Source organism: Cricetulus griseus, chromosome 3 (genome assembly GCF_003668045.3).
Source record: "Cricetulus griseus strain 17A/GY chromosome 3, alternate assembly CriGri-PICRH-1.0, whole genome shotgun sequence".
Lineage (NCBI taxonomy): Eukaryota > Metazoa > Chordata > Mammalia > Rodentia > Cricetidae > Cricetulus > Cricetulus griseus.
Genome location: NC_048596.1, coordinates 210,954,615 through 210,967,100, shown reverse-complemented (window position 1 = coordinate 210,967,100; position 12,486 = coordinate 210,954,615). Strand labels below are relative to the sequence as shown.

Here is a 12,486-nt window from a genome sequence, read left to right as displayed (position 1 = left end):
TCCCCTTCCAACACATCCTTCCCAGTATTTGTTGTCACTTGTTTTCTTTTTAAAAATTGCTTATGTGAGGATAGTGATGTTTGCCCAGAAACAGTGTCCTGAGAAAGAGATGGTGATGGTAAGTCTCAATCAGAATGTAACAGTCACAGCAGCTGCTTCAAAGAAGCAGTCCCAGGTTTTGAAGGGAAGTGGCTGGGAAACTGTTCATGAAGACATCAGAGGCATTGTATTATATGTGTCAAAATTCAGGCTTTCTTCGTGTTTTCACCCTTTCTACTTTGTCAGACACTTAACAGTTTTGTCTTTTCTAACCCTTGTTAGACTGCCTATTTAAAGAGAAAAAAATTAAAGAGCCAATTCTGTAGACACCTTTAGGGTTTAGTTCTATAATAAAATTATTTGAATACTTAGACTTTTATATCCTTAAAGATAAAAAAGTGTAACCATTTTACCTTATTTTGTTCAGAAGCTCTAAGTGGTACACAGTGTGAAATTTAACACTTTACTAATGACATTGTACAGTGTTTTATTTAACATTTTGAGAAGTAACTGCCTCTGAAACCAGCTCAAAAAACTTGTTCCTTGCTAATGTAATGTGTTGTAATGGTAGTCAGAAAACAAAGGAATACTTATTAATAAAATGTTATTTATCTGTTTGTTTTATGTGTATGGATATTTAGCCTGCGTGTATGTGTCACATGTTGCCTGACGCCTCTAGAGGTCTGAGGATGTTGTTCGATTCCTAGAATTGGAGTTACAAATGATTGTGAGCGACCACACCGGTAATGGAAATCAAACTTGGGTCCTCTGGAAGAGCAGATGGTATTCTTAACAGCTGAGCCATTTCTCCAGCCCCCATCAATTGTTTTATTAATCTTAGCTGTTCTAACTTAAGTAAGGTAAAATTTCAAAGCAGTTTCAATTTACACTCTCCTAATTGCTAAGCATTTTAAATACTTTAAAAATATTTCTCAGTCATTTTTATTTTTTCCTTTGGGAATTCTTTATTCAGATCCATAACCCATTTTTCAATTGGATCATTTGTTTTTAACTTTTTTACGTTCTTTTTACATTCTTGATATTCATCCTTTGCCAGACACACAGGTGGCAAAGATTCTTTCCTAGTCTGTGGCTTCTTCATTCTATAGATTGTTTGCTTCGCTGTACAAATACTTTTTAGTTCTATGAGGTCCCACTTGTCAGTCATTGGCCTTAATTCCTGGGCAAATGGAGTCCTATTCAGAAACTCATTTTCGACACCTATATCCTGGAGGGTATTTCTTATAGCAGTTTCAGTGAGGTCTTTGACCCGTTTGGGGTTAGGTTTTGTGAAGGGGGATAGGTATGTTTCTAATTTTTCCATTCTACATGTGGATATCCAGTTTTCCCAGCAATATTTTCTCCAGTGTGCACTTTTGGTATCATTTGGAAACACTGGGTACTTTTTAATTTCAAATACTCATGCCTGTCTCCTCTATTTTGTTCCATTAGTTTGCTTTTGTGTCAGTACCATGTTGTTTTTAATCACTATAGCTCTGTAATGCCTTGGAATCTGGAACAGTAATTCCTCCAGTATTATTCTTTTTGCTCATTGCTTGGACTATCTGCATTTTTATTTTTTTGTGATTCCATGTGGATTTTAGGATATTTTAAAATATTTCCTTGAAGAGTGTTGTGGGGATTTTGGTTGGGATTGCATTGAATCTGTGAATTGTTTTGCATAATGATGTTTTACAATAGCATTTTTCTAAACCCTGTGCACAGGAGTCTTCCCTAAGTCTTTCTGGTGTCTTCCCTAAGCTCGTTCTTCTTCAGAGATGTAAAGATTTCATTGTAGTGGTTCCCACCTCTTTGGTTAGGTTTACTCGTAGATATATTTTTTGAGGCTGCTATAAATGGAAGTGTGGGTGTCCACCTCTTTCTCAGAGTGTTTATTGTTGTGTCTAGAAAGACTACTGATTTCTTTTGTTTTATCTTGCCGCATTACTGACATTGTTGGTAGTGTCTAGAAACTTTCTTGTGGAATTTTTACAATCTCTTATCTGCAAATAGAGATTATGTGATTTTTTTTCTTTTCCTACTTGTATTGCTTTATTTTTTTTTCTCTTTTACTGCTCCAGCTAGTGCGTCAAGCACTGTATTGGAAAGGGATGGGAATAGTGGACAGTGCTATCTTATCCCCATTTCACTGGGATTGCTTTCATTTTTTTTCTCTATTTAGAATGGTGTTGGCTGGGGTTTGTCATACTTCCTTTAGTATGGTGAGGTATGCTCTCCCCAGTCCTATTCTTTCTAGGGCTTTTATTATGTGGGTATGTTGGATTTTGTCAAAGGTTGTTTTTTTTTTTTTCCGGCATCAATTGACATGATCATGTGTTTTTTTCCTTTATGCCTATTTATACACTTTATTACATCTATTGACTTCTGTATGTTGAACCATTCCTGAATCTCTGGGATAAACCCAACTTCATTTTGGTGGGTGATATATTTTACATACAACTATATTCTGTTTGTAAGTATTTTATCAAGGATTTTTTTCATATGTGTTCATCAGAGATGTTGGCCCATAATTTTCTTTTGTTTTGTGTTCTGACTTGACTGTAGGTATAAAGTAATACAGGCTTCATAGAAGAAGTTTGGAAGTGCACTTTCAGTTTCTATTGTTAAAATATAACCTAAGAACTATTAGTTGTAGATCTTTGAAGAATTCTGCTAGGAATCCTGGGATCTTTTGATGAAAAGGTTAACATGTTTTAATTTCCTCATTTGCTATGGTCTGTTTAGGGTATTGATCTCTTGGCTTAGGTGAATCTAGAAATCTGTCCATTTCTTTTAGATTTTCTATCTTAATGAGGTACAGGTTTTAAAAGTTTCCTTTACACTGTGAATTTCTTTGCTGGTTGAGATCTCTGATTCTGTTAATTTGGGTCATTTCTTTCTAGTTAATTGGATCAAGGGTCTTTTGATACTGTTTATCTTTTCAAAGAGTCAGCTCTTAGATCCATCTGGGATAATTCTCTGTTCTTTTTTTCATTACTATCATTAATTTTCACTCTGATTTTTATCATTTCTTGTCATGGTCTGTGTTTGGGGTTGATTTCTTCTTGTTTTTCCACATTCTTGAGTTGCACCCTTGAGTCACTTATTCATGGCCGTTCTTGTTTTTTTAATGTAAGAGTGCAGAGCTTTAATTTCTCTTTTAGGACTGCTTTCATTGTGTCCCAGAGGTGGTGTTGCTTTGTCCGTTTCATTTAGTTCCAGGAACTTAAAAAAACAATTGTCTTGATTTCTTCTTTGACTTATTCATCATTCAGTAATGTGTTTTTAAATTTCCATGCCTTTCTGTAAATTACTAGCTATTATTTGTTATTTTAAGCTTTATAGCACTGTTTCAGGTAGGATGCAGGAGTTATTTCAGTTGTGCTGTATTAGTCAAGATTTGTTTTATTTATCAGAATATGGTCTATTTTAGAGAGACTTTCATGGTCTTCTGAGTAGAATATACATTCTTTTGTACTTGGGTAAAATAGTTTCTAGTTATCTGTTCTATTTGATGTATGATGTCATTTAATCTTGAATCATATCTTTATTTCCCAGGTGACCCATCTATTAGAGAAACATTAAAATTTATAATTATTGAGTTGGAGTCTATCTATATCTTTGATTCTAGTAGTATGCTTTTTGTGAAATTAGATGCACCAGATTTTGGTTCAGATATGTTTAGGATTGTAGTGTCTTCTCATTAATTGTTCCCTTTATTAAAAGAAGTGCCCTTCTAGCCAGATGGTGGTAGTGCACACCTTTAATGCACTCTGGAGGCAGAGTCATGTGGATCTCTGTGAGTTCAAGGCCAGTCTGGTCTACAGAGCGAGTTCCAGGACAGCTAGAGATGTTACACAGAGAAACCCTGTCTAGTCTATTTTGCCAGATATTAGGACAGTGACATCTGCTTTCTTCCCTATCCCATTTGCTTGCAATACTGTTTTTATCCTTTCACTTTAAGGTGCTGCCTGTCTTCAATGCTAAGATGGATTTATTGCAGACAAGACTCCATTTCTTAATCCATCCAGTTAATATTTGTCTTTTACTTGGGGAATTGAGGCCATCCATATTTAAAGTTATTGAAAGGGGTGTCTTGATTGTACTCTCTCTCTCTCTCTCTCTCTCTCTCTCTCTCTCTCTCTGTACATTCTTAATACTATTTTGTGTTTCAGCAATTATAGCTTCATTTATTCTCTTTCTTGGAAATGTTTATTCCTCTACTCACTCAAAAGTATTGCTTATGGTATTCTGTGTATGCTTGGTTTGATGGATTTTAGCTTGTTTATGTCATGGAAAAATTTTTCTTTCTCCTTCAGCCCTGACAAGTAATTTTGCTGGGTACAGGAGTCTGGATTACAATGTAGACTACCTTACTCTGGGTTCTTCTGGCCTTTTTTTTTTTTTTTTGAGACAGGGTTTCTTTGTGTTGCTTTGGAGGCTGTCCTAGAACTAGCTCTGTAGGCCAGGCTTGCCTCCAAACTCACAGAGATCCTCCTGCCTCTGCCTCCTGAGTGCTGGGATTAAAGGCATGCACTACCAACACCTGGCCCCTGGGTTCTTCTGACTTTTAAAATTTCCATTGAGCAATTCAATGCTATTCTGGTGTGTTTTCCTTTTTATGTGATGTGTGGTTTTTCTATTGCGGTTTTCAACACTCTTCGTATGTTTAGTATTTTAACTATAATAAAGGAGTTTCTCTTTTGCCTCTGCCTACTTGGTGTTCTGTGTGCTTCTTGTATCTGTGTGGGTATGTTTTCCCTTGATTTAGGGAAGCTTTCTTCTGTCATGGTTTTGAAGATATATTCTATGCTATTGACCTTCTTCATCTATGTCTATAATTAAAAGATTTTGTCTGTTTACGGTTTCCCACAGTTCCTTCATGTTCTTTTCATATGTTTAATCTCCTTGCATTTCCTGCTGTGTCGTCTACTTCCTGTACTTCAAATATGGATAGTCTACTGCCTTCTATTTATTCCATTCTACTTGTGAGGCTTCCCACACCCCTGAATTTTCTAATGGGGTGAAAGACCCCTGAAGAGGTACTTTCGTAGAAGGAGACCCGCACCCAGGATTCAGCGAGACCACAGACTTGGATGCAAAACCGCAAGAGGTTTTATTAGAGACGCGGGTACCCGGGGAGACTTAGCTTCTGTGAGGCCAAGCGCACCGAGCCAAGGGAAAGGGGTCCTTATATAGGGAAAAAGGCGCAAGCTAGAAGCAGGGATTCTATTGGATAATTCTAATGAGGCATTGTACAGAGCTATTCCCATTGGTCAATGTAAATGAGGCGCTATACAGGGTTATTCAAATGAGGCGAAGTATAGAGTTATTCAAATGAGGTGAAACACAGAGTCTTTCAAATGAGGCGAAATACAGAATCATTTCTATTGGATGGTTCAAATGAGACACAGAGCCATTCCAGATCAGCATATTCTCAAGGTCTGGTGTCTGGTACAACAGACTCAATTCCCTCCGCGTCCGGATAGCTGACCTTGGGACGGAGGATGGGGGTGTGGGGGCGGGGCCCCGGGCCGGCCTAACTGGTGCTCTCGCCCTCGGGCCGGCCCACCTGGTGCTCGTTGCTCGGCCCCAGCCCCGAGGCGCGGTGCCAGGCGGGGCGGGCCGGGGGCGCGAGCCCTGCCGGGGTGAAGGCTTGGGAGGCCCCGGCAGCTCCGAGGCCCCCATGTCCTTGGCCTTGGAGGCGGCTCCCCGCTCGCAGCTCCTGGACAAGCAGCACCGCTGCTCTCCCAGCTCAAGTTCCCCTTCCAGGCGCCGCCCGCGCTGCATTCTCCAGCCCCTGGCCGAACCCTGGCCCTGCCCTGCTCAGTCCCCGCCGCGCTGCCCTCAGTCAACTGCTCCTCCCGCCTGCTCCAGAGAGAACATCAGGGGGGTCTTTCAGGGGTTCTTGAGTTTTTCAATTACATTTTCATTCCAGCTTGAGTTCTTGTCAATATTTCTATCTTTTATTGAATTAAGCTTTCAAATCTTGGGTTGTCAACTTCATTTCATTTTTTAAGGAAGATTTATTATTTATTTATCATGTATACAGTGTTCTGCCTGAAAGTATCCCTGCATGCCAGAAGAGGGCACAAGATGGTTGTGACCCACATGTGGTTGCTGGGAATAAAACTCAGGACCTTTGGAGAGCAGCAGTGCTCTTCTTAACTTCTGAGCCATTTCTCCAACCCTCATTATTGCTTTTGTGGTTTTTGTTTTCTTTGGCATCATTCAGGTGTTTATTTGCTGTTATCACTAATTTTATTGAGCTGTTGTCCATGTCTTCTTTATGCTCCTAGAATTATTTGATGAAGTCTATGATTGTTTTTTTAGTTCTGTGTCCTGGGGTTCATTTAGGTAATTCTCATTGGAGAACATTTTTGTAGGACTAGTGAGTTTGGAGGAACTATACCATTTTGGTCTTTCATGTTGCTTATGCTTTTCTGATGAGACATGGGGATGTGGACTTATTTTAGTTGTTGTGTGTCTAATGTAAGATTCTAGTAGAATTTTTTTTTATTGCCCAATCTTGGTTGATTTCAAATCAGGTATGAGTTAGTTGGTCAGTTCTTCAGATACTCAGTGTTGATTTTGGATTTGAGAAATAGGGTGATTCCACTTTAGTGGTGAGCAAGAGAACACATGAATGGGACAAAGATAGGGGCTGCTTGGGCTGGTTTGCAAGCTGACTGACCTGAACTGTGCCTGGAGCTGTGAGGCTGGCATGAGTGGACTGGGATAATGCATACTCACCAGGCTAGACCAGTTTATAGGTTGTGTAGCCAATGCAAGACCCTCCGAGGTTGGGGATGGTGCCAGCAGGTAAAATTCTCATCACCCACTAGGCTGGATCTGGGAACCAATGTGCATCCTGGGTTAAGCCTGTTTGGTGCAGTCAGGCCAGTTCCAGGGAGCTGTATGTAAACAAAGCCTGGGGGTTAATGTGGCATGGGCAGGGTAGAGCAAGTATGGGTTGACAAGATTGGGCTAGTGCATAGGATATGTAACTGGGGCCAGTCCTGTGGGTTGAGAATCACACAGATGGTACTGATGAGATTCAAGAAAAATGTTTTTAAATGTAAGATTCAATTTACATACTACAGTATGCCAATTTAAATGTTTCTACTTTTATTTTTCAGTACTCTAAATTTTCCAGTTTATAATCCCATTATCTGCAGAGAACTATAACATTTACTAGACTTAGGAGATTTCCCAAAGTTTAAAATGCTCAATGCTGATCTAGGTCCCTGATGCACACCCGAAATCTGTACATAAAGTAATGGAATGCAAGCCAGGAGCTTGAGCCCAGAGCTTCTGATTTACCTTTCGATATTGCAAGTACTATTATTTTTTTTTTGTTGTTGTTTGTTTGTTTGTTTGTTTTTGTTAGGAAAACCAAGGGAGGAGACATGACTCACCAGTTAAAAGTACATGCTATTCTTTTGCAAAGGATCTGAATTCAGGTTCCAGCTCCTACCTCAGGTGCCTCACAACCACCTACAATTCCAGCTTTATGCGAGCTGATGCCTTTGGTCTTTGTGGGCATCTTTATTATTCACTGTCACAAACACACGTGTGCATAATTAAAACAAAAATAATTATTTAAATTATAAGATAAAAAAGGGAAACTAAATTTAATTGGTAGGGCATTAAGTATATTCATACTCTGTGTCTAAAGTGTATTCTACACCATTTTATGTACCATTTAAACTAGTAGTGTTAATCAGTCTAGTATCTGATCTGTAACAAGAAAGCAGGACGTAGTATTAGACAATGGGCAGTAATTTGCTCACCAAACATATTCACTCATATAAATGTCTTTCCTCCTGTTCCATTTTATTTAGTCTTTATTATTTCCCTTTTTGGAGCTGGTTTCAAAAGCAGTATGCCTCACATGATAAACACACACTCTGCAAGCAACCCACTCCTTCCTACTCTTATTTATTATCTTCGAATAAATGAAAACAAGTGAACAAAAATATTTAAATAGCAACACATGCCAAATACTAACACAAGAGTGCTATAATTCCAGTACTGAGGGGTGGAGACAGAAGGATTTTGAGGGCTTACTGAACCTGTCAGTCTGGTAATCAGTGACCTCCAGGTACAGTAGAAAAAAATCTGCCTCAATAACATGGTAGATATCAGTGATTGAAGATGTCAATGTCTTGATGTGGCATGTACATGCATGGCTGTCCACACCACTCCAGGATGGATTTTGTTTCCCTTTGTATTTTAAAATGTGGTTTAAAGTGCATTTCCAGAAAGTTCACCTTTTTTTTTTTTGGTGGATGAATAATCTTTTGGGTGTTTGCATATTTCAAACATAGTAACTTAGGATCTGCCTAAGTGACATAGTGATATTTTATATAATTAAAAGTTTATCTGAAAAAATAAAAATTATTCTCAAGGGACTTTTACTTAACTGGGGAAAGTTATCTCTGATTTTAAAATTAGTTCTATTGGTGGTACTGGAGATAATTGTTTTTAGGTAGTTGTTTTTCATAGTTTCTTGTAATTAGCAGAACCTGGAGCAGCAATGATCTCACTGAAAAAGGAAATCAGTTGCAATGAGACTATAAAGAACTCACAGCAGGTATGTAAATATTTAAAATTAAATTGCCAAAAATACTGTTTTTCTTTAAGAATCTAGCATAGGCTAAAAGACACTAACTAAGCATTCTGCCAGCTAGATAGTTAAGAATGCACTACTCACTTTTATCCAGTTGTTAAGGCAACAATTTCTGACCTGGTTTGTCTCTTCAGTGTCTAAAAGAACCCTCACAAAAATATTGCCGTATTATATCTATAGAGTCTTAAAATTCTACAATTTTTCAAATTAAGAATAAGCATATTGGTTTGATTAACACACTGTTGTGTCATATTAATATAATTGGATTTAATAATTAGGTAAATGTAATTGAACATAGACTACAGTATGTCTGTTATTATTAGAATATCAATTTCTATATTGTACAATTTAAGTTACCAAGAGTTTTAACTTTTCAGCTGGGTCACCTCAAGCAAGCTAGACCTGACCTTTTTGATGAACATTAGATCTTTGGGCATTAAAAAGATAGTATGTGGAAAACATGAGGCAAACACTAAAATGTTTCACTACTGACAGACCCACCTGCGAAGGGCTAGGGGTTGTCTTGAGAAGGTTCTCCATGTCAGAGGGAAGGTCTAGCTAACACGCTCCCCTTTTTTCATAGCCTCTCCATTGTAACACTGTGCCGGCACAACACATTGCATGTTTTTGGAGGTCTCTTCATATTTTTGATAGGTTGTAGGTTGACCAGAACTGACTGACATAACACATTACCAAATTTCTTAATTTTAGCAATGTTGCAAGTTCTAGTTCAAGAAGACCCTGAATTTTACAAAAGTCTATCTTGGAGTATAATAAATGCAAGAAATCTGTGCTACTGCCTAAATCATTGAGGAAGATGAATAAAGTTGTACTGCAAACCCATTTTTTGTTTCCCTTCTTATAACGTTTCAGTCAATTTTTCTGTTTACTTAGTCAGTTCATTTAAAATGATTAAGTAGCTACTAGGCACAATTTGGTAAGAATAGTAACATTCACAAAGAAAGGCAGGGCTTAGTGAAGATGCTCTTATGGAGACGCTTTGGTTCTGTAATGTAGCAAAGGTGACATCATAGACAAATATGCGATAGAAGTCCAAATGAGGCACCTCTTGCAAGCCCTAGAGAGAATGCAGGAGTCTAACTAAGTGAGGCCTGACCTGAGTCTAATAGAACCTAGCTATGTTAATCATAAAATTCATTTGAGACACAAGAAGGCTAGCAGGAGGAGATGCTAACAGGAAACCTCACTGTGTGTAAAGGCTTTATTTAGCATTTGATATATTTTAACTTTGGGTAAGCTAACTTACTTTATTTGTCTTAAATTTTGTCATATGTGTAGTAAAGATAACAATGAATTATTGCATTAAATGGGATAAATCATGCAAGTATCTTACCTGTATATCTAATGCATAATTCTGTTTTGTCATCTTACATTGTACCCAGGACTTGACTATACACTCTGTGTAACTCTTCAAGCCATCTCACTTCAGACTCTTCTGTTCAACCACTGGACAAATGTTAACTCGAATTTTGTAGTAGCTATATTTTAAGTAAAATGGACGGTAATATTGACAGAAATTTCAAAACAAGACAATGTAAAGAGCATTCAGCTATCTACTACATGTATCCTAACTGATCAATAATTCAGAATGAATTAAACAGATTACAAAAAATTCTGGTGGCTGGAAGAAGTTAAATAATGCAAACATTTTGTCATGATGGTAGCATAGAATGCTTGTTTTAAAAGTATTCACATCTATAATCTGGTTAATACAGCCTTGGGCAAAATGGGACAGTAAGCATATTAAGTACCCTGCTAAAAACCATTAATAAATTGTTTTTCAATTGCATGACACTATCAAAATTTGCAAAAGTATCGGTTGTGTCATAACATTTCTGACAATTCTGTGACTTAGATTTCTATTGCTGTGTCAAAACACCATGGCAAAAGCAACTCTATGAGGAAATGTGGTATTTTAGCTTAGAGTTGTGCTGTAGTTCATCACGGAGGAAATTCAAGGCAGGATCCCAAAGCAGGAACCTGGAGGCAGGAACTGAAGCAGAGGCCAGAGAGGAGCCCTGCTTACTGTTTTCCCCTCCATGGCTTGCTCAGCCTGATTTTACTATACTATCCAGGACCATCTGCCCAGGAGTGGCACCACTCACAGTGGGCTGGGCCCACTTACATCAATCAACAATCAAGAAAACAACCCATGAACTCTGATGGAAGGAATTCCTTGGTAGGCATTCTCTTCCCAGATGACCCTAGCCTGTTTCAAGTTGAAGAAATGCTAACCAGAACAGAGTTTCTTCCCATTATTGTTATTCTGCGTAAGGTTCATTGTTAATGAAGCTGTTAAAATGGATCTGCATGGACTCTTTTCTTGTATTCTCTATAGGTCACTAGACTTTTAATTTTCAAAGTCTCTTTTATGTGCTTTTTAAAAATTGTGAATATGCAGTGTTTTCTAGACACCTAAAATTCAACTTTTCCCTCACAGTGTTTATTGATAAAATAGCAATTTCTATAGGGAGCCATCTTCCACTTCTTTAGCTTTTGGATAGTTCTTCAAATGATGTACAGCCATTAAGTTTAAGTAGCCCCTGACTCTTCAGTCCCTGTTTTGTCTTTGTGGTACACTCACAAGTTTGAAAATATTATCAAAAGGGAATAGAATAAATCTTATCAAGTGTTGACTATGCTGTAGAACAATCAAGGCAGAAATAGCTATGAACATAGGGATGCTCAATGGTGAACGAAACACAAGGGAAAACTAAAGCAGTGCCACAAATAGTTCATCCTTTTCAGAAAGATGTGCATTCTGTTGTGATTAACAGAGCCCAGGACAATTGTGTGTGCAAATAGATGCTGTCACTGTAAATTGAAGCCCATAGTTATGACTACTCCTGAAAATATGATGTTGGAAACTGGAAACAGTTCAAAGAGAAGAGACAAATTTTTGATTAGAAAATGTCTACTTTAAAGAAGCCTTGGGGAATGTGTGTCTTAGGGACAATGCTAAGGTGAAGGAAATATTTTAAAGAACTCTTTCAATGTTAGTGTTGTCTAGTGGCAGAGATTAATTCTGGACCTGGTCAGAGTACTGGCTGTGGATTTACAGAGTGGTCCTTGTACTTCCTTAGTCCCCCAGCCTTAGTTTTTATAAAATAAAAAACCCCACATAAATCATGGAATGCTTATATAGATTAAAATAATAAAAAACTCAAATTACTTTGTGTGTAGTTTTCATTGATAGCTGGTGGTATTAAACAATAATTAAATTATTTCTACAGAATAATTCAAAAGGACTTCCTACGAACAATTTATTCATTAGGTACAAAGCAGGTTGATTTACTCTATTAGTGTTGAATAAAGTATTGATGGCTATATACTGGAAACCAAAAGAATCTTATCAAAAATTTCACAAACATTTGTGGATTTAAAAAGTTTGCCTATTTAAAATATTTAGAACTAACAGATGTTTAAGGAAGAACTACAGAGTTTATCACCGCAGAAGTGATAGGTTTTGAATTAGCTCACTAAATACACATGTGCTTTTGTTTTGTGAAAATGGGACTTTTTTATGTTACCTGAAAAGGATCCAGCAGTCCCACATACATCCGTTTGGCGTATTCTCCATTTGTCTTTTATTTCATACAGTGCATTATTGAAGAAAAAGGAGAAGATTCCAGCTTTTTTTCATTTTATTTTTGAGGCAGGGTCTCACTATGTAGCCCTGTGTGGCCTGGAACTTGATTTATAGACTATATTATCCTTGAACCCACAGATATTCATCTCTTTTTTTTTCCAACTTTTTTTATTTGAATTAGAAACAGGATTGTTTTACATGAAAA

General features: G+C 37.5%; 1 protein-coding gene across 3 annotated transcripts in view; it reads left to right on the top strand.

Moving 5' to 3' along the window:
* Positions 1 to 11,863, top strand: part of LOC100772170 (putative ankyrin repeat domain-containing protein 19) — a 54,793-nt gene extending 42,930 nt beyond the window's left edge. For 2 of the 3 annotated variants that reach the window (XM_027405374.2, XM_027405373.2), the window contains 2 exons: positions 8,562 to 8,635; positions 10,075 to 11,863. In XM_027405374.2, coding sequence (XP_027261175.1) covers positions 8,562 to 8,635; positions 10,075 to 10,098 — 98 coding nt within the window. In that variant the 3' untranslated portion in view covers positions 10,099 to 11,863. The remainder of the gene's footprint in view (positions 1 to 8,561; positions 8,636 to 10,074) is intronic. The other variant, XM_027405371.2, reaches the window with a different exon arrangement.
* The last annotated feature ends 623 nt before the right edge of the window (positions 11,864 to 12,486 follow it).